The sequence below is a fragment of the Mus pahari genome, chromosome 2, assembly GCF_900095145.1.
Source record: "Mus pahari chromosome 2, PAHARI_EIJ_v1.1, whole genome shotgun sequence".
NCBI classification, from domain to species: Eukaryota; Metazoa; Chordata; class Mammalia; order Rodentia; family Muridae; genus Mus; species Mus pahari.
The window spans coordinates 115,913,412-115,933,945 of NC_034591.1; the positions used below are offsets into that span (position 1 = coordinate 115,913,412).

Sequence of the window (20,534 nt, forward strand, 5' to 3'; positions counted from 1 at the left end):
AGGAGGAGGAGGAGGAGGAGGAGGAGGAGGAGGAGGAGGAGGATTAGAGAGAAGCCAGCATGCATCCACAGCCCCTTACTTTTTAAACTTAAATGCAGTGAGAAGACTTCCATCCCTGGGCAGTTTGATCTCCACCTCTCGAATGAGTTTACCAATAGCGCCAGCTGTTTAATAATTACATACTGTATTTTTCCAGCAAAAGACACACACTATGCACTCCTCCCCCAACCCCTTGCTAGTTTAAAAACAAATTCATTCTAAGAAGCTTTTGTCAATATGGAATAAAGACTCTATCACAGATTCAGCTTAGTTAGTTTTGTTCTCTAAGATAGATAAGCCCCGCTCTGTGATCAATAGGAACACAGGCGTTTTATCAGTATTCCCCATGTGACTCTTGCAAGAGATTCTAGAAACAGGCCAAGGCTAAAGGCAAAGTACTTGATAATATTAATCAGAATAAACATATACAGCGATAGTGACTTTTAGCCATAAGAGGGCCTTCTTACTTTCCTCTTCTTTCCTTCCTTTTCCCTTCCTTCCTTCCTCCCTCCCTCTGTCCCTTCCTTCCTCTTTCTTCCTTTCTTTCCTTCTTTCTCTCTCGGACAAAGTCTCATGTAGCTCAGGCTGGCCTAGAACTGAAATTCACTAGCTATGTAGCTGAGAATAACTCTCAACTCCTGACCCAAATGACAGGTACATGCATTCTCCCCAGCTGAAAAGGTAAGGTTACTCTCGTCATCTTAACACCACTGCGGACCACCTGAGAAGGGAGTCTCCATAAAGGGCTGTCTCAGCACTCCAGTATGCCATCGCTGGGCTGTATGCTGGAAAGTATCAGAGAAAGAGAAGGAGTGTCCTTTCCTGGTAGGACTTACAAGATATTGAAGAATCCGTGCAAGGGGTTGCAGAGAAAAAGGGGAGGGGAGGCATGATAGATCCCTAGTCAAATAGGTCCAATGTCGGTGGCCCATTATTAAATGCTGGCCTAATGGCTGCCAACCTCACAGGGACTCCTTCCCTGCTAGCTGGGCCCATTCTCAGAGCTTCCACAGGAGTAGGGACTGAGGCTTCCTACAGGTATACTGTCACATACCTTCCCTGCAGCTTCTCCTGTGGTCCCAGCTTCTCTCCTGACTCCTGCCCAACACTCTCAGGCTGTAAGCTTGCTTTGCCAGGCCACACACATAAGTCTGCTCCCTATATCACCTCCTCCACAGGAGTGAGCAATGAAAAGCTGACTAGAAATCATGTACACAAATGAACAAATTAAGTTCAGTAGAACACAGTGGAGAGATGATCAATACAGGGAGAATGATTCTCATCTGAAATGTTTGAGCTCAGAAATGGTCCAGATTTTTGGAAAGTTTTACTTTGAAATATCCACCTAGACTTATTGGCTAAACATTCCTATTTAATTAAAACAAACAAACACAAACAACAATAAACCCAAATGGTCCCCAAACTGAAACTTTTCTTTAGAATCGAATCAGGCCTTAGTTTTGGATTTTAGAAATATGTGGATTTTGGACTTTCCTGATGCCCTACCTTATTAAGGTTTAGAAAGAAGTGTTCCTTCCCCCACAAAGGATCCTGTACTGAAAGTGTGGTCCTTATTTAGTGACACTATTATGGAAAGTTCTGGAAACTTTATGAATAGGGCTTAGGTAGCTGACATAGGTCTCTGGGGTCATGTCTTCACACTGAGTCTTGTTCTAAGCACCTCTATTTCCTGACCAGCATGAGGTGAGTGGCTCTGCCAGATGTACCCATCACCATGACATCTGTACCACCATGTCACAGACACAATGGAGCCAATGATTCTGGATGGAAATCTTTGAAACTGTGAGATAAAATAAACTTTTCATCCATCTCATCTCACTATGGTTTCTCTCAGGAGTCTGATCACAGTGACACGTGTTCTCATAACACAGGACAGCACACTCACAGGGGGGTGAAAAACAACAACACAGGGTCTGCTTCTGTGAAGTGAATAAAACACAGAATTTAACAAGGGTCTCTGGAATGTTGTGACACTTCGAAATTACAAAAGATTTGAGATCAAAGTTACTGTGATGAAAGAAACTGGAACAGGGAGTTCAGATCTCTCCATAAACTTTCTCCTCCTGACTCTGAGGACCACTCCCATTTATACAGTCATTCTTTCTTGTCATAAAAGCAGTCAATCACCTGGAGACCCTTTATATCAGTAATCCACACACCACCTGAAAGTACACTAGACTCCATCAGGCTGGCTATATGCTTACGTCATCCAAACGTTCCAATCCAGCCTCCTTGGCTCTGCCGTCCATAAGCAGGCAGTGACAACACAGTGGTGTGGGTCTGCAGGCCCCAGAGGATGGACATAGGACCCACAGAGCTGCAGGGCAAACACTTAGCAACCCCTGATGATAAACTGTCAACAGGTTATCGCTGAAATCCTATCTCCTCGGCACTCACAAAGAGATTCTTCTGATTTTATTTTTTATTAGTTAACATAATAGAGCTTAAAGTGACCGTCTCAGAGCAGCAAAGCCTTCTCTTGACGCTGAGAGCAGACATGTCACTCACGATAAGATGATGTCATCTGAAGCTCCGTTCCCATGATCTCTTAACATATAGGAGGCCCCTCTCCCCTGTTGGTCTCCCACGCCGTTTTAATTTCCAATGGAGAGATTAACGACACACAACTGTTCAGCAATCACAACTTGAAAGAGTTTCATATGAGGCCTGCAAGTTACATAAATCTTTGAAATCAATATTTTGATGGAGGCAGGGCTAAACCAACAGAGACTAGAAAGCTAAATTTAGTATTCAGGGTAAAATATGCTTTTTTTTCCAGAAATAGACACCAGAGGAATTAAGAAAAATGGAGTGGGTGCTGTTTTTTGTTGTGGCTGCCTTTTCTTTACTTACCAGAATTATCTAAATTCCCATTTCTGCTGTCTTTCAATTTGTTTGCATGGTTTCACTAACATGGGCATTGCTGATTCCTACCATACACTTTCCTGCAGCAACATTTTTTTTTTAAACTTGACCTGAGCAATGTCTCTGATTGTATTTCAACAGAGCAATTCCTTTAAATTAGAATTTAGTTTTTTTACCTAGCTGCTAAAGAACATGTTAGCTTCCAACTTGTACTGTGTCCCAGTAGAGCACTCTATATTAATAATACTTTTTTCTACACCACCTTTTTAGAAGGTTCCTTTCCAGGATGCTGAGGATTTCATCATTCCTTACCTCTCAACAGCATCAAAAGAGCCGTCCCAGGCAGCAACCATGGGACAGGCCGCTTCAGTAGAAAAGTAGCAGAATTTACCTAGACTGACACCTCAGTCTCATGCCCAGACTCCTGGGTCCACTGCGCTAGGTCACTCTGGGCAAAGCAAGAACTAACAATGATAAGTCCCGTAATTTCCACACAGTTCCCTTAAAAAAAGGTGGTATGAATGAGAAACCAAGGCATGTGCTTTGCGCAGGAAGCAGTCAGCTTCTCTCTGGCTCACTAAATGGAGTAACAAAGACCACTGAAGAGCTACACGCCACCATTTTGAAAGTGAAGAGGTAACCTTTCAAGTAAGTACTTGTTTTTATGCTTCAAACCAAGATCCGCTAACTTTACATTACCTTATGGCATGGACACATTTGTCCTTTTCTAGCCAGCCTCTGGTGTCTACGTGAGACTCTTGGAGCCCATATGGACACCATAACAGTTTATATTAATTGTTAACTTGATAGAATATAGAATCAACTAGAAACATGGGCTACAGTCTTAGACAGGAAAAAGAGGCTGAACATCAGCATTCATGTCTCTCTGCTTCCTGACTGCAGGTGCCATAGGACCACCTGTGTCTTCACTCCTTCATGGTAACTTTCCCACCATGACCATGTGCACCAGAATAAATCCTTCCCTCTTTAGACAGCTATTCTAGGTGTTCTGCCGTGGCAGTGAGAAAAGTAATGAATATGGTTAACCAGTTCCATGGATGCCCAAACCTCCGGTATGACACAGTGATGGATTTGCATGGAACCTACCCTCATCCCCTTCTCACGGACTTTAAAGTTATCTCTACATTACTCATGACAACCCAACACAAGGCCATCAGCATAGGAGTAGGTGCTAGACCTGTGCTTAGAGACTAAGGATAAGAAAATAAAGATGTTCAGCTCAAAATGTAGTTTTCCTCCCAACCCTTAGCTCCACAGTTGAATCTGTTAACAGAACCATGCCTACAAGGAGCTGACCGTTAATACCACTATGTAAGTATCTATGATTCTGCCAGCTTCCTCTGATTATCCATTTTCTAAACCCCTGTTGAATGTACATCGATCCATTTGCTTTGAGAGCTCAGGCTCCTGTGTAACTATCTGTACCATACCACCCTCTTCTTCCCACGACCACAGTGGCACCCTCTAATACCCAGCCCTCACATGGTCCTTCTGCAAGCCTTTCCTACACTCCCCCCACACCCCATCTTACATCCTTACCAGTCATTGAACAGTTTTTCTCTTTGTTTACATTATTGACTTGAATCATAGTCTTTCTTTGACCAAAAACTCCAACATTTTAAACCAAATGTCAGAGAAGCTACAAAAAGAAGACCTTCGCTTGCTTATTCCGCGTTAAGTAACAAGCACTTAAGTTGTAAGTGTGGAATATCTTCTTTAAATGACTTTCTCACCCGTTCTCTGGATGTCATTCTCCTCATATTAAATGACAACCACAACTCAAAACCACAACCACCCCAAAATCACAGCCACCAAAACTCTCCTTCTGCTGATTTGCACACAATAAAATGGCAAGTGGTACCAAAAACTTTACACCCCCCCCCAAGAGAAAGCACCCATCATTTAAAAGGGGGATGTTGTTAAGAAATAGCTGGTTTATTTAACAGCTATTCATTTTTATTGAATAAACATTTTCTGGTATGCATTCTGTTAATTGACCTGCCAGCATATGCTGTATATGGAGAAACTTCTAAACATTATGTTCTATGTAATATGCTTATCTGAAAAAGCTCTCATTTGCAGCAATATGGAAATAAAATCCTGCTTTCAAGAATTCAAGACTTTTCAAATGCATTAATCCACAGAGTTTAGGAAATTGCTCTGGACATTTTAAAATCCTTCCCTTAAGGAGGGAGGGAACAAACCTTAACAATCAATAGTAGTATCTGTTGCTAAGTTTCATAATGGAGTAGGCATTCCCCAACATAGAGCTCAGAGACAGAAGCGGGGGCAGGCGTAATAGGAAGTGAAAAGCAGTTATGGTATAGGGTAAAAGGACAACTAAAGGGCTCCGAGAGAATGTTCAGAAATGCTATCAAATTACATTATTAAAAAACCATTGTAATAGTTCCAGGGCCTGGATATAAATAGAGTTGAAACATTGAGACAATATGCTTTGTTTTGAGGAGGGAAGACAGGGCACTTGTATGGGGTGGGCTCCTCCAGCTAATGGCTACATTTCTCTTTGGCTGGTAGCTTTCTGGATGATGATGCATCTTCTAGCCCCGCCTGCCTAGCTGATTTGCCTAGAGGGCAAGGGTAGAACACTGCCCCGTGTAGCCACAGTGAACAGCAGGGCTGCAGGACTCCCATCTTCAGAGGCGATTCATCTCCCAACAGTTGCTACCCTTGTGGGCTAGTCACCCAAGGCTGCCAGATACTGCTCTCGGCTTTTTCTTGAGAGTGGCAGGAAAAGCAAATACTTCTCATCTCGCCAGGCTGTTAACTAGATAATTCTTTAAAACAAATTCTGTGTGGGACTCCAACTTGGGCAACCAACAGAATCACTATGGTAGTGGCTCTTTGTGAGAGCTGCAGCTTCCAAAAAGGGCACTTGCTATAATTTGTAGTCATGGTTGGCAAGAAGAAGCCCAATACAGAGCTCACTGGGCACGGCACCCACCCCCACCATCACCTAACACCAAAAGGCTTTGGTGCTAGCAGACTACTCAGAACCATTCCTTGTAACTCACAGCGTAATTAACTCGATTTTACACCAGGCAGCTTGAAGCCAGATCTTTGTGTTCCACAGACTTCTGACATATTTTACAGTTCTCTCTTCCACTGTCCTACATTAATCAAAGCTGTAACCCCTGTTGTCTTTGTACTACGGAATCAGAATGTGCCCCTGGCGAGGAATGGGGGAAAAGTCAACAGGAATTAAATTTCAGTGCAACTGTTTACTCAACTGTGGCCTGCAGATATTGAAATTTTATCCGTGGTTTTGTGTGACTACCGCAGTAATGAATTCAGCATGGCTGCGACTTGCTCGGCACTCTCTGGCTGCGGGAGGAAAATGACGGAAACCACGCAGGTCTACGAGCAAAACTCACAGTTTCTCCACGTGTTTAATTGCTGCTGTTTTCCGGGCCTCAGAAAAGCTGGGGAACTTGGGGCCCCTGGAATATTAGTGAGCCTGCACTTTTTCTTCTGTCACCTTTCCACACAATCCCATTTCCCCCAACCAACCTGTGCTGAGGCTTCTCTTACACAGCGAGTCAAAGCAGCTGGTGACGTTTTCTAAGGCCTAAGAGGGCTCGCCAACCATACTAAGTGGGGCTTTAGTCACAATCCTAGACCCGCCAGATGCCTTTCTCCCTCAAACATATCAGTGACAAATAGACAGAAAATTGCCGCGAAATACTTATTTTCAAGCTTCAAAGTGGAATCAAAAATCAAGTACTTGAACATGCATGGAAGACCATTTATTTAACGAGATGTTCCCTAGGTCTCAGGCCCAGGTAACTCGATGGTGACTCATTATTTGGGCGGAAAGATGCAACTGAAATGTGCTTCCAGAACTTTCTCTGTTTCACTCACATGTTACTGATGCTATCGTTTTTGGGTGGGATTTTGTGTGACCAGTAGGAGTATTGAATATGTAAACTTTCGTGGTTGGTTAAATGCTTTCTTGTTATTTGTTCAAACTTTAGCGTGGTGGCCAGCAATTTTACCTGCTGGCTCCTAGGTTAAATATCTCAATATTCTGAATAATTACTTGTCCATCTATCAGGTAAAATTCAAAAAAAGTTAATCTCCCACTTACTTAACTGACATTCTCTAGATGCAAATGATTTGGGTGCACACTGCATGGGCCTCACCTCAACTACGTCATAAAGAAATGGTTGATCTTGACCTCCATCTTCTAAGGGCATAGCAGACGGTATTCTAAAACTACTAACTACTCGTGTAACCATAAATATGCGAGTCTATCACATCGATGAACATTAGCACAAATACACTCCTGCCATTTAATGCTAGGTTTGCTAAGGTGAATGGTTTAGAACTCAGCCATTGAGCACTAAATTAATATACAAAATGAATATAGCACAAGTGACATAAATTCAGGCTGACTGGGTGGAGGCAGAAATGGCTGGAGTGACAAGAAAAGAGATCAAGTCACACCACAAAATCCCCATGAACCAACTTGGTTCATCTGCCAACCTCCCTTTCTTTTCCTTTCCTGGACCTTTCCCCCAACTGGTCTATGGTCTAATGCTGCACCAACCGATAGCTAATGGGTTCACAGTCTGTGGTGATACTTTAATACTGTATTTGAGATACTGATGCGTTTTAATGATTGTCTGGAATTCAACTATTTGGGAGGTGGAGACAAGAGGATCCAGAATTTGTGACTGGCTTTGGGGACATAGTAATTTCAAAGCCAGTAGCCTAGCTACATGAGAAGCTGCCTCAGAGAGACAATCAGACAGTCCTTACCAAAAGCCTCACCCCTAAGAATTTGATTCAGATTTTAAGAAAGTAGTTTGAAGGTTTTTCCTTTTCTTGTATGGTATTTCCCAACAATTTCTCTATGGGAAAGTTACCAAATTTCATGAAGATATTTCATTCCTTTTTTTTTCCCTTTCAAATACCTGATTATAAATGGTGCCACAACCACACATAAGGTAAATGAATCAAGGACAAAACCTGCCATGGTATCAGGAGCAAAAACTCGAAATATTTCCTGATCCCACTGGGTGGGAAAGCAAATCCAGTCTTCAAGGAAATGCTATTTACATTTGATTTTTTACCAACACAATGCCCTGTCTTAGGTCACCTGTACCACTGGGAAAAGTTTCAACAGTCACTGCCAAGGACTGGGTTCCACCCTGGGAGGGCAAAGAGGGAAAAAGAATGTCCCAGGCCAAGGACACGTGGAAGAGGTTCAGATAGGAGATCAGTTAAAAGTAACACTGCGATTTTAGCTGACAACACGTGATGTCAGACTCCAGGAAACATATGCAAATGCATACACTGTAGTTCCTAGAAGTAAGAGGAAGTCATGTCCCAAATTGAGGTCTGTTTTATAGACATGGTCCTGCTATTTAACCATTTATGTCTCTATTTGACTACTTCCTCCGCCCCACCCATTGTGGACCCCATTTTCTTCATCCCTTAGCCCTGATTTTCTTTCTTCATAAGGCTTAAGCTTCTGTTTAATTACTGTTTTACTTCTTAACTAAAGCATCAAACTTTTCATCCCTCCCCAGAGAGTCATTTTAATTGAAGAGTAAAAATTTAGGTGACACATTGGGGTCTGGAAGAGTGTGGCTCAAGGTTCATTCAACTCCAAGTCTAAGTCACTGTTCAGAAGGACACTTCATCTCCTGAGGGTTTCAAAATTCATCTCTCCCAGGAGGAAGGCTAGACGCCTAAGAATATGCTGCTTCCAGGCATATGGATGCGCCTACAGCACAGACAGTGGCTCAGTTTCTACTCAGCACCCCAGCTCCCAGGCAAGTACCTGCTGTTGCTGCTGCTGGACGTGGGCAAGGTCGGCTGCCCCCAGGTCCACCGCTGGTGCCTCTCCGTTGGACCGAGTGTCACGAAGTGCCCCGCACTCTAGTAAGTGGTTGCCACCGCTGGACCCGTTCTGGATGGCTGATCCGTTACTTTTGGTCTCAGACCCAGATTCTTGCATCATGACTCAAAAACCTGAGAGGAGGATTTCCAGAAGTTGGGGTGGGGGGAGTGAAGGAGAGAGAGGGGGTGGAGGGAGGGAGGGAGGGAGGGAGGGAGGGAGGGAGAGAGAGAGAGAGAGAGAGAGAGAGAGAGAGAGAGAGAGAGAGAGAGAGAGAGAGAGCTGTTAAAACACTTGCTGTTCGGAAGGAAAGAAGCTGCCAAACGTGTAAGCAGTTCTCATTCTCCTTTACCCTCTTTTCCCACATGAGTAGACTGGTCCCCTACTTTAGGACTAGGGGGCTGTCATTCAATTCAAGTATGATTTCAAATATATAATTTCTTCTCTCTTAGGAAAAATAGAAAGGTTCAGGTGATCCAAGAAGTTAGGAGCCCATTTCTGATGGGATTCAGACATTTTGCTGAAAAGAAAACACTTGAGGTCATCATACAAGTATAAATTTAAATATTATCAGGTCCAGAAGCTCTGGGGCAAACGACATCCTCTGAGAAGAAATATCCTCCAACCTCAGTCTCTCAAGTGACATGACCCATCACTACAAGGCCTGGTAAGGGAATTGGTGCTGAAATGCTACAGCCAAACACATTTTAAGGATTTTAAACCCTTGATACCATCTGGGCAGTTAGAAATTGGTCCTATTAAGACAGGCCACTGCTAAAAAGACAGGGGCAAAAAGAACTTCCCATTTTTTCAGACACTGAATGAATTCAGCCCATAACCATTGTTGGTGAGAAAACACATTCTGTGCTAATTTTTCCCCTTGTCTGGTAGATGACGGTCCCCAGGGTAGGAGTACGGGCTGATGTTTCAGGGTGATCCTTCAGACTCTTAATTTTGGAGAGAAGTGCTGGCTGGGCAGACCACAGAAAAGGTCAGAATTTTAAAGCGTTAAACGTGAGGCTTGGGATACAGCTCAGTGATAGAACATTTGCCTAACATATATGGGATACTGGGTCCACTCCTTAGTATTGCCAGAAAGTAAATTAATTTTAAAAAATGAAAGTACTAAAATGTCTACTAGGGAAAAAATATATATATAGTGGAAAACAGAGAAAAGTCTGTTATCTCCTTTTATGTTTCAGAGTTTTGTTTTGTTTTGCAATGTCTCATCTCAGCCTTTTGGAGATAGGGCTCTATGATAAAGCCCAGGATATCCTTGAACTTGAAATCCTTCTGCCTCAGCCTCCCAGGTGCTGGTCTTACAGGCGAAGGCAATATCTAACACTAACTATACTACTTAATTCTTGTTATTCTCTTGAGCACAAGAACCATTAGCTTGGGGAGGCAGTTTAGGTTCCCAACCAGGACAAAACACATCTTCTGATCAGCCGCACTGAGCTGGACTCTCCATGGCGTAGGTGATTCCTGCATGTTCCGTGGCTGCCAACAGTAATCACCAGTTCTACTTCATAGACAAGAAAACTCAAGCTTGGGATGGGGAGAAGGCTCAATGGGTAAGAGCACTGGCTACATAAGCCTGGTTCCTGAGTTCAGGTTCTCGGAGCCAAGGAAGAGCTGGGTTCAGTAGTATAAGCATCTGTCAGTAAATGGGATTTGGAGGCCGGGAAATCTTCAGGGGCATATATGCCAGGTAGTCTGGCTTCTGCAGCAGCATAGGAACCCTGTCCTAAACAAGGTAAAATGGCTAGGGTTAGCATCTGAGGGTTGTCTTCTGATCTCCAAAGAGTCACAATGGTATGCATGTTCCTCCACGCATGCCCAACCTCCAACGCAGGTAAACTTTAAAGAGAAGAGGGTGCGGTGGGGAAGGCCTCGTGAGTTGATTTCATAGTCACTGCTGGCCATGGCTAGCTATGGCCAGCATAGGACGGGAGGTGTTCTGCTTCCATCTCTCTCACCCTCTGCATGTTTTCTGAAGGCTGAGGTACAGGGTGACAAGCCAAGTTCACAGACTAGGATGTGGAAAGGAAAAATACTGGTCACCAAAGGAAGTAGTCAGTTCAAACATCAAAGCTGAGAAATGCTTAAATAATGAAGACTTCAATGTGAATTCCCGATGCCAGACAAAACAAAAACCATTTCATTCAAATCACCCTTACTTAGGACCACCTATTTCTTTCCCACTGCACTAGATACACTACCACATGGAAACTGAAGCACTTGGGACACCCTAGGAGGAGGAGGAGGCGGGGCTTCTATTGAAGACTAACAGAAATCTGTTCTCTGCAACTTGCCCAAAAACCAAAGAGAAGAATGTCCACTCAAAGACTCCCATTTCATCTGCCTCCGGTCCACAGTTAAGTGCAGCTACACGGCAGACTATAAGAAACCAGGGACAGATTTCTTAGTCAGTTCTGGAATTTATCAAGAATAGCCTTTGGTGGTAACAGGTATGAAACAATATGAGAAGCAACAGAGGGTCTCCTCCTGTTTTTGGACCAGATCTTCTAGTAATTACTGTCCTTTAGAAACTGCCTGCAGCTGCTTACCTCCCACCATGGAAAGAATCTATCAAAACAGAACAAAACAAAACAAACCCCAAGAAAACAAAACAACAGCCCCAAAATGATACAAAATACACAACAAGAGACGAGTAACATGAAAATATCCCTCTATCTCAAATATGCTCAAGCCTAGGAGTTTTTCTTAATGCTTTACGTTCTATACCATACACTTGCTCATTTGTATATTTGGGTGCATAAGAGAATAGGTTTCTGGCTGGATAGAGCTCAGTGTTGTAGCAGGCTCCTTGCAGACAGTAAGTCCTAAGTTGATCCTCAATACTGCACAGTGACAAGGGAATAGGCAGGTATCTCAGGGTAGTCAGCAATGAAATCCATTTTATTATTGGTTACAAAAGAAAGATATCTAAATAAAACAGGTGGTTCCCACCTTCTGGCAAGTCTGCTTATAACAGAGTTGACTCACAGGACAGAAAAAATCCTTCTTTTTCTTAAGATTTTTAAAAAAGATATGTTTTCATGCTTTAAAGATTTAAAGAATGTTTTGCTTACATCTGTGTGTATGTGTGTGTGTTTCTGTGTGTTTGTGTGTGTGTACCATGTATGTGCCTGGTGCCCAAGGAGGTCAGAAGAGAGCTGTAGAACCTCCTAGACCTGAAGGTTGGATGGTTGGTCACTGTATGCATACTGGGAACTGAATCCTGGGCCTCTGGAAGAGTAGCCAGTGCCCCTAACTGCTGAGCCATCTCTCTGCAAACGGCCTTTCTGAACGCGCCTCACCTGCCCTCAGACAGGAGCACACAGTCATATATTCTGTCTCTAGGGAACAGAGTTGTGCATGTGCTGCCTTCAAACCGCATGCTCTCAGAGATCTGGGACCAGAGGACAGGTGTCTAAAAGCCTGCCTCTGCTTCGGTTTCCTCGGTTGACAGCATCATGGTAGGCGGACTAAGAACCACCTCTGATGCAGTTGGAAGAGAAGCAGTTCCTTCGCTCTGTGCAGCTCCAAAACAGGCTGCTAAGTTCCCCAGGACAAGTTAGGCAGGCCTGCAGCCAAGGAACTTGGCTCATGAATTAGGTTTGTGAGAGTACAGGGTTTGGGACTAAAACTGTATAAAGAATTATTTTGGTCTAAGGATCTCCTCAGCCAAGTGCTAACTAGAGTACATGGGCTGGAGGACTTTTAATTTTCTAAAAGGTACAACATCAATTGGAGGCTTCGTGAAATGTCCATGTAGAAAATGAAAGATTAGGTGTCTAAGTATCTCTGACACTGTCTGGGCCATGAGTGCTTCTATCAAACATCCCAGGCCATTTAATAAGCTTTTATATCTCCATATAAAACCCTCTGATACATTTAAATCTCAAACTCCCAAGTGTCCAGAAGGGAGATAAATGTTATTCCCGTTTGAGAGGCAAGAAAACTACTGCTCAGATTAGGAGACAGACGAAGCCATAGAACCTTTCCATTCTGGACCTGACCGAGACCTGACCGAGACTTTCTTCTTCAGAGAGGCTCTGGCTGAGTGATGCATGAGTACACTGACCAGGAGAAACTGAATTTCAGCAAAGGCAAGAAGGAGGCAGGTGGGAAAAGAGAAGGTCCTAAAATACACAGAGGCAAAGGCCCGCAATGTTTCAGGAAGCAACCCTGTCTTTTGCTATTGACTTCCCACCGTGGCAGTGGGAAGCAAGCTGGGGTTGGGATGGAGCAACACCTTCTCTTTTCTTAGAGGGGTTTGTCCCAAGACCTTCGTTTGCTCAACCCCTGCTCCTCCTCTCTGGGACTGTCCCTTGCACCAAAAGAATCACCTTCCACCACTGTGAACCGAAAGCACAACATGCTCTGTTAAAGAGTCTGTGGTGCTTGGGTTTGAGGAGTTTGTCTCTGGAGGCTTCAGCCACCTCTCACCCAAGCCTTTCCCCAGATTCCCCTGATGCCTTCTGCATAGGACCATGACCTGCTCAAGCATCTGATTACCCATACACTGCAGTCCTACAGGCCTGACACTCTAGGCCATGGCCGTCAGATATGAGGAAGCCCAGCCCATACTCTGCCCACCCTGCTTGGAAATAGGACAGAGATACTAATTTAAAGGCTCACTTTGTTGTTGTTGTTGTTGTTGTTATTGTTTGTTTGTTTGTTTTTAGGGGACTTTAAAAAATAAGGAGAGCTGGGTCTCACATGCTTATTAATTGTTGCTGCCAACAGCACTCCTCTGTGGAAACCTTCTGGAAAATTCATAATGTCCAGGCCAACATATTTATAGTAAATTAAAACACAGCTTTATTATTATGATTATTTCCTTGGTTACAGTGTTGTTGCTGAAAATTCAGAAAAGAAAATAAAGCCCTTGTTATCATGCTTGTGAAAGATTTTAAGCTAACAAAAAGTTCGGTCTTGATTCCAGGGCAGTTAATTAAGGTTGACCAAGTCAGGCAGAAGTAAATTAACTTGGCTGATCAATTATTTATATGAAGCAGAATAAATGCCCTTAAAGAACTTGGTCCGTTCACAAAGGGATGTGTAAATTAAACCAAACAGAGATTTTGTAGACTATGTCTCTACTGCTGTGGAAGAAGTGAGGTTAAGGGCAACGCAACTTCTAGGACAGTGAGCAGAGGAACTATGTGTGTCCTGTCGTGTCACCATCCCTAGGACCACCCCCTTCCTCACTCACATCCTATACAGAGAATGAAGGGATGTAGACTACAATGTTGAAGAAAAAACAAAAGAGCAGGGTGGGACGGAGGAGGGAGGGAAGGAGGGAGGGACCAAGAGTGTTAGGATTCCAGAAACAGTAAACGTGTATCTCTTGCTTTCCCATCTCTTACTTAACACTTTAGACATTAGCAAAGCAAGAGGATGATGCATTAGCTTTGGTTCTGAACTTTTTAATTACAAAATTCTTCCTAATCTTGAATCTATCGTTCAGAGGAAAAAAATATCAACATACTACCTAAAGTAAGATTTATTTATTTATTTTTTTAAAGTGTGTGCTTCTTTCAGGGTCTCACTGAGCAAATGAACTGGTTCCTGTACAATGCACACAAAGTCTACATGGTAACAGAAGACAAACAAAGGAGTTTCAAGGAGCAAGGTGCAGTTACATGGTGGGGTGGCTTAGGACATCAAATAAGCCCCACCCTGTAACCACTCATGAGTTGCTCCCTTGCAAAAGAGAGGCAATAGAACAGCCCAGAGGAAAGTCGGGGCCCCTCGGTGGAGGCCTTGTGGAGACATGGCACCGGACTTGGTGACACTGGAGCAGGCAGCAGTGAGGACAGGAAGTGGGCAGCAGTAGGGGGTCATACTCAGGGGTTAAGAAACAAGGCAGGAGAGCCATAGCAGCAACTGCTCACACAATACGGAGTCTCTCGGGAAGAAGAAAAAGTAAAATACAGTAAGAAGTGGTTGAGGAGAACAAGCCAAACACAAGGAAGAGTCAATGACAACAGCTGATCATTGCCCTTCTGAGATGACTCTGACAAGCCATCAGTGAGCCCTTCAGATAACAATCTTTGTCCACAGCCCCCACTGGTCCTACACCATGGCGAGACAGACCACCCAAGCACAAGTCCAGGCAGGGAAGTCAGGGTGCTGAAGATACTACCTTCCAATACCAAATTTTCATAATTGTAACAGAAAGGCGTACATTTTCTAATGCATGGCAGTTCAAAAAGTAATCAAGGGAATGAGCCGCGGGGCTATTTTAATGTATGCAAAGCTAGTGACCCACAGTAAATGGGAGGTAGGCTACAATGAATGCAGAGTAATGCACACGTCCTAAACTCCGGGTCTGATGAGGGACGGCTAAAATTAACACCCAATTAATTTCCGAATTGACAAACAAATGAAACCCATAAATCTACTTTCTCATTAATTTTCTTGTGGTATAATTTAAAGCAGTAATATGAGGGCAAAAACTGAGCATTATCCATCATAAATATCAAAAGATAGCACGGTAACACCGTAAATTATGCATATTACCTGTTGTTAAAAATGATTTATGTATTATCAACTTTATCATGCACTGTAGAGGTCTCCATCTATCTTGTTGAAAATCTGGGATTTTGGTAAAAGCTCAGGTGGAAGGCAACTGTCAAATGCATGCCCAAAACAAAAACAAAACATGACCTCTTGTTGAAGGTGGACCAGGCAAAGCTGGGGTCATCATAGGTGCCCCTGAACAGACATGGGTATTGTCCAAGTGAGGCACCAGCTCTCAAAGGGCAAGGCGAGTTGGGTCCACAATGGGAGCAGGTATAGGCACGCAATGGATGAGACTCTGGGCCAAGTGTGGGACACTCAAGATCTTGAGACTAAGAATATAAGCTGTAGTTCCCAGAATGCTCTGTGATTTTGGTGATTTCCCTACCTTCCTATGGTTTCACAGAGACCAGCTTGTGGTTATCAGCTGAATCAATTTATATTTATTGATTAAGTGGAGGGAGAGATGGCTCCAACTAAGATGTTTCTACACTGGAGTAGAAAGATGGCTCAGTTAATAAACTGAGTGCCTTGTAAGCAGGATCTAACCTCCTCCCCAGAACCCACAATGAAGCACACACTTGTAATCTCAGTGCTGGGGAGATGGAGGTAGGCAGATCCCTGGGGCTTAGCCAGCCAATGAGGTGAGACCTCTAGGAACTGGGAGCCTCTGTCTTAAAATGAGATGGACAGTGTTGTCCATCTAAGTTGTCTTCTGGCCTCTCACACTGGTACACATAGAAGCACACCCACAAACACACACACACAACACACACACACATCCCCTTTCCCCTTCCCTCCTCCATTTATTAAAAAAAACAAACAACTTTTATCATTTTCTTTGTTCTCAAGTACTTCTTAGACATAATACAAATTTGATAGATAATTTCTACATTATATGTAATATATAGGTAAAACCCAAGTCTAATGTCTTGATCAGATAGAAGTGACATCAACTCTAGCCACCAACTATACACACCTACTTTTTAAAATGCCATATTTTCTGTAACTCTTCAGAAGAGTGAACTAGCTTTTGAAAAATCAGTTTATCATTAAGTCACTGTCTTATTTTCTTCCCTTCCTTTTTGGTTGTGACTAGGAATCAAATGTATGGCTTGGTACATGCTAAAAGGTATTGTCTTTAATACATATCCTCAACCTTTAGATTCCTGAGTCAAGGTCTTATTAAGTAGTCCAGCTAGCCTTGAACTCACCATTTTCCTGTCTCATTCTCACAAATGCTGGAATGAGAGGTGTTTGTCACCACACCCCAAATAGTCAGTTAGGACTGTCTCATTCACTGGAAATTCAAGATAACCATCTGGGGAAGGGGGTTTAAGTCTATCCCATGGCTGTGAGCATTTACTACGCATAAGGACGGTTCAGATGGACTGGAATGGTAGAGAACAGGATGTTTAACTTCCTCTGTAACCCATGACGTAAAATCCAGTTGGCAGAATAGGTTGACAATAAAATAATGTCCTGACAAAAGCCAAGATTTCTCTTCTCCAACAGGAGACTTCCCATGTCTAAGGAGAAAGGATTTCTGACTCCCATACCCCATCAGCAGTGCAGGCGAGAGCCACCATACTCAAGGTTTCAGGACAATGTAGTCTTGGTAAGCCACCAGCGAGTTCAGGCAACAACCTCCCATCTCCAGCCCGCCCCCAACGTGGGCCTTTGAAAGTGCCTACTTCTAGCTTAGAGTCGGAGATGCTGGACTCCAGTTGTGCCCTCTGTCTGCTAGTGGGCAGGAAATGAGTAAGATATCATTATCACAGCCATGGTAAGCAGAATGTTGGCAAGAAAGGCCCCAGTTGGAACAAAACACTAGAAATGAGTGGAGAGAATGGGCCCACTCCCTGGCACATTGATCCGCCCTTGCTCACGTCATTAAATGAGAAGTAAGGGGAGCTTTGCCAGCACAGGGTAGGCTGTTTGCTTTGCCTCAAGGAAGCTGCTGAAGGTCAGGCATGAAGGGGCCAGGTGCTCGCTCAGGAGAGCACAGTTAAAACACATTTTCACCCAAGAAAATAAGTTTGAAGTTTGAGCACTAACAGAGCCTGCCAGTGAACTTTAATCATTAGGACCTGCAAATAGCTCAGCTCTCTCATAAAAGGCCCAGCAGAATAAAGCGACCACCAGAGAAGGGTATTTCCCCCATTTCCATATTTCACATAATTTAATGTACACATGGCCAGGTTTACAACGTCCACTGAGTGGCAGGTTCAGCGACACACTTCATGTGCCTGCCTTCTCGCCTATAGCCCCTAACCACTCAGGTGACTACAGTGAACAATATGCTCACAGCAACAAGGCAACACTGTGAATGGAGGTCATCAAGACCCCGTGGCTTGTGCGTCTCTCTGCTGTGTGAAAGGAACAATTATTTAATTTTATCCTTCAAAAACTCTAATAGACACACAGATATATCTTGCTCCCGGAAGTTGCTCTGAAATAGATTAGTTTCTCTGAGATAAAAGACACCATTTTGCCACTGAAGGTCAGAGGCACCTCTCCCTCCACACTCGCTCTAGCCTGTGTTTCCTAACTCAGCCAAGTGCTATAAAGTTCAATTTAGGAAATTCGGAAACAATAACAAATAATATATATATATATATATATATATATATATATATATATATATATGCACATATTTTAAACCCAACAGCAAAGATGGCGAGAGCTGTCTACAAAACACCAAAACAGAGGAGTCTTCTTATCCGAAGAAGTTCCTGTTGTCAAAGGGACAAGAGTTATACACAACCAAAGCCAAATTAAGAGACACCAAGGCTTGCTTTACTGAACTAGAAATGACATACGGCATAAACCCAGCTTAAAACGAAACAGATAAGAAAGACACGCTAGAGTGAAACATCGATCATTTAAAAATATGTAAAACACACATTCAAAGTGCAGTTCCTTCATAGTTCTGCCACAGCAGACCCTTTTAGGTTATGTCAAGGTTAACCCCCACTTCTCAGACTTCACAGAAAACACACTTAACAGCCCAGATCACACCCACCCCACAGCACAGCACAGGAGACAGAGACAAATGAAGTGAAGCCCAAGGGCTGTACCTTTCAGCTTCTCCCTTCGTTCATAGTTCAGGCCTTTCCTCCCTACACTTTCTAGGTCCTTATTTGTTCCACAAAGAATTGCACAGCCATCTGATGCTCTATGACTGAGCTGGTGGCCCTTCAGGAGATCTCGCCCCTCTCTGAAGAAAGCAAACAACTGCATAGATATCATTACACTAAGGAAATCTCTTAGAAAAGCCAAACAAGTCGCTAATCTCTCCGGCCCCTTCATCCAAGCAAGAGATAAGCAAAGCAAACCTAGGGCGCTTTCAACCGCATTCCAGGGACAGGCTCCGCTTTTCTTTCTTTATCGAAATTCTAGCATTTAAGTCTTGTATGTGTGTATTTGTGTGTGATGTATTTTTTTTTCCTTCTTCTTTTTAAACAGACCTTACAGGATAAACTGCTGCTTCCACCCGCAAACAAAGCAATATTTGTTTAATAACGATTGCTGCCATGGGTACAGTAAACAGGGGGCCCAGCATTTGTGTTTATGAACAAACACATCATCTTACCAGAGCAATTTAACATTAACCAGGTGGAATAATCAACAGATTTCATAGGTGACACCAGGGCAGGGTAAAGCAAACAGAACCGGGGAGGAGAAAGGGGCAGCCTCACTAGAATCAAGGTCGAGGTACGGAGGCAAATGCACTGGAGGGTAAACAGCTGGGAAGGAGGCAAGATACACAAGCCCTCATTCTTCTGACATTTAGAGAGCCAGGAAGGTTGTAAGTTACATGGATCAGCTGCTGACCACCAGGAAATCCGACTGGTTGGAGACTCGGCTGCTTGTTTGCACAATGCCATGTTTGTGGATAAACAATGATTTGCTGTTACCAACCGTCATTACTCATCATGGGACCAGGGTGAAGCAAGTAGAATCTGCTTAACTCCTTCCTGGAGACATTACCTAGAGCTTTGAGAAAAGAAAATACTCAAGGACATGCACCCCCCCTCCAAAGAAATACAACAGGTCACCCCATATGAGGCAGGCCAAAATTAGGCAAATCCCTCTGATTTCATGGCTTGCCGATAAAAAATACAATATGGGCTTCTTCGGGGTAAGATGCTCAGGGCTGTATCTAGGCTTGGCTTTGAAAAGGTCTATGATGTTTGCTTCAGTAACTCTGCACTCATCTCCTGGACTCATCTTCTTTTATCAATGAAATACATGGGTCCAACAAAGATCCTGGTTGTGGGTATTTCTTCCAGAAGGGAAACCCTGATGCTTTCTCCTTCCAAACGCAAAGCTTATGTAAGCCCACTGGGCTAACGGCTACATGGGCAGAACCCCCAAGGACTCTGCGAAATTAAAACTATTCCACATGAAGATAGTGTCCTTAAGAAACAACAATGACAGAAAGAGTCAGTTGATGGTACCTTATTCTGCCCAGGAGTTCCTTGTGAGATTAGCATTAGGGGGGAAAAAATTGTACCTTTGCAAAAGCCAGAGTGATTTAATTCTCCATGTCCATTAAGAAGAAATATTTAATCTTCAAAGATTCACTTCCCAGGTAAACTGCCATACATAGCTAGCTGACTTCAAGTTAGAAAGACATTATCACACCTTATCGGAAATGCTATATTTAGGGATTCAATCTACAGTGAAAGCATTAGTTTAAACTTATTTTACAGATAGCATAATATCATTAAACTACTTAATTTTGGTGCGTGTGAAAAAGATCCCTCTGTTACTTAACATCTAATAAGCAAAACATACTGGAAAACAGTTTGGTAATGCATCTAACATCTTACACTTACAATCAGTTAATTAATTTTTAAAATTCTGCATTCTGCTAGTATAAAATATGGCAAAACACTGTCTGCTGGTTATCCAAAGCAAAATTTCAAAGTAAAAAAAATATTTTTTTTAAAGAGACACACCCCAGGACTCTGACAATGACATTATTCATTATGACATTATTTGCCTTTTTGTTTCTGTCTCAAACAGGGTAATGAAAAACTTTGTTGGCTCCCCCACACCCACACCACCAACCTTCAGGTCACTGTGAAATCTCAGCCTTCGCTGGCTCTTGCTTCATTTATCTAATCTCTGTTCTGCAAACTTAAAGTTACAAAGCATCTCCCGTGTTTTCTCTGGTGTTTTT

At 43.2% G+C, this 20,534-nt stretch overlaps 1 protein-coding gene across 12 annotated transcripts in view; it reads right to left on the minus strand.

The window, feature by feature from the left end:
• The window catches only part of Foxp1 (forkhead box P1), a 591,308-nt gene that overhangs the window by 224,496 nt on the left and 346,278 nt on the right, over positions 1 to 20,534 (minus strand). For 10 of the 12 annotated variants that reach the window (XM_029535519.1, XM_029535518.1, XM_029535517.1 and 7 more), the window contains one exon: positions 8,753 to 8,943. In XM_029535519.1, coding sequence (XP_029391379.1) covers positions 8,753 to 8,932 — 180 coding nt within the window. In that variant the 5' untranslated portion in view covers positions 8,933 to 8,943. Of the gene's footprint in view, positions 1 to 8,752; positions 8,944 to 18,423; positions 18,449 to 18,681; positions 18,756 to 20,534 lie in introns of those variants that run through there. The other 2 variants (XM_029535515.1, XM_029535516.1) reach the window with 2 other exon arrangements.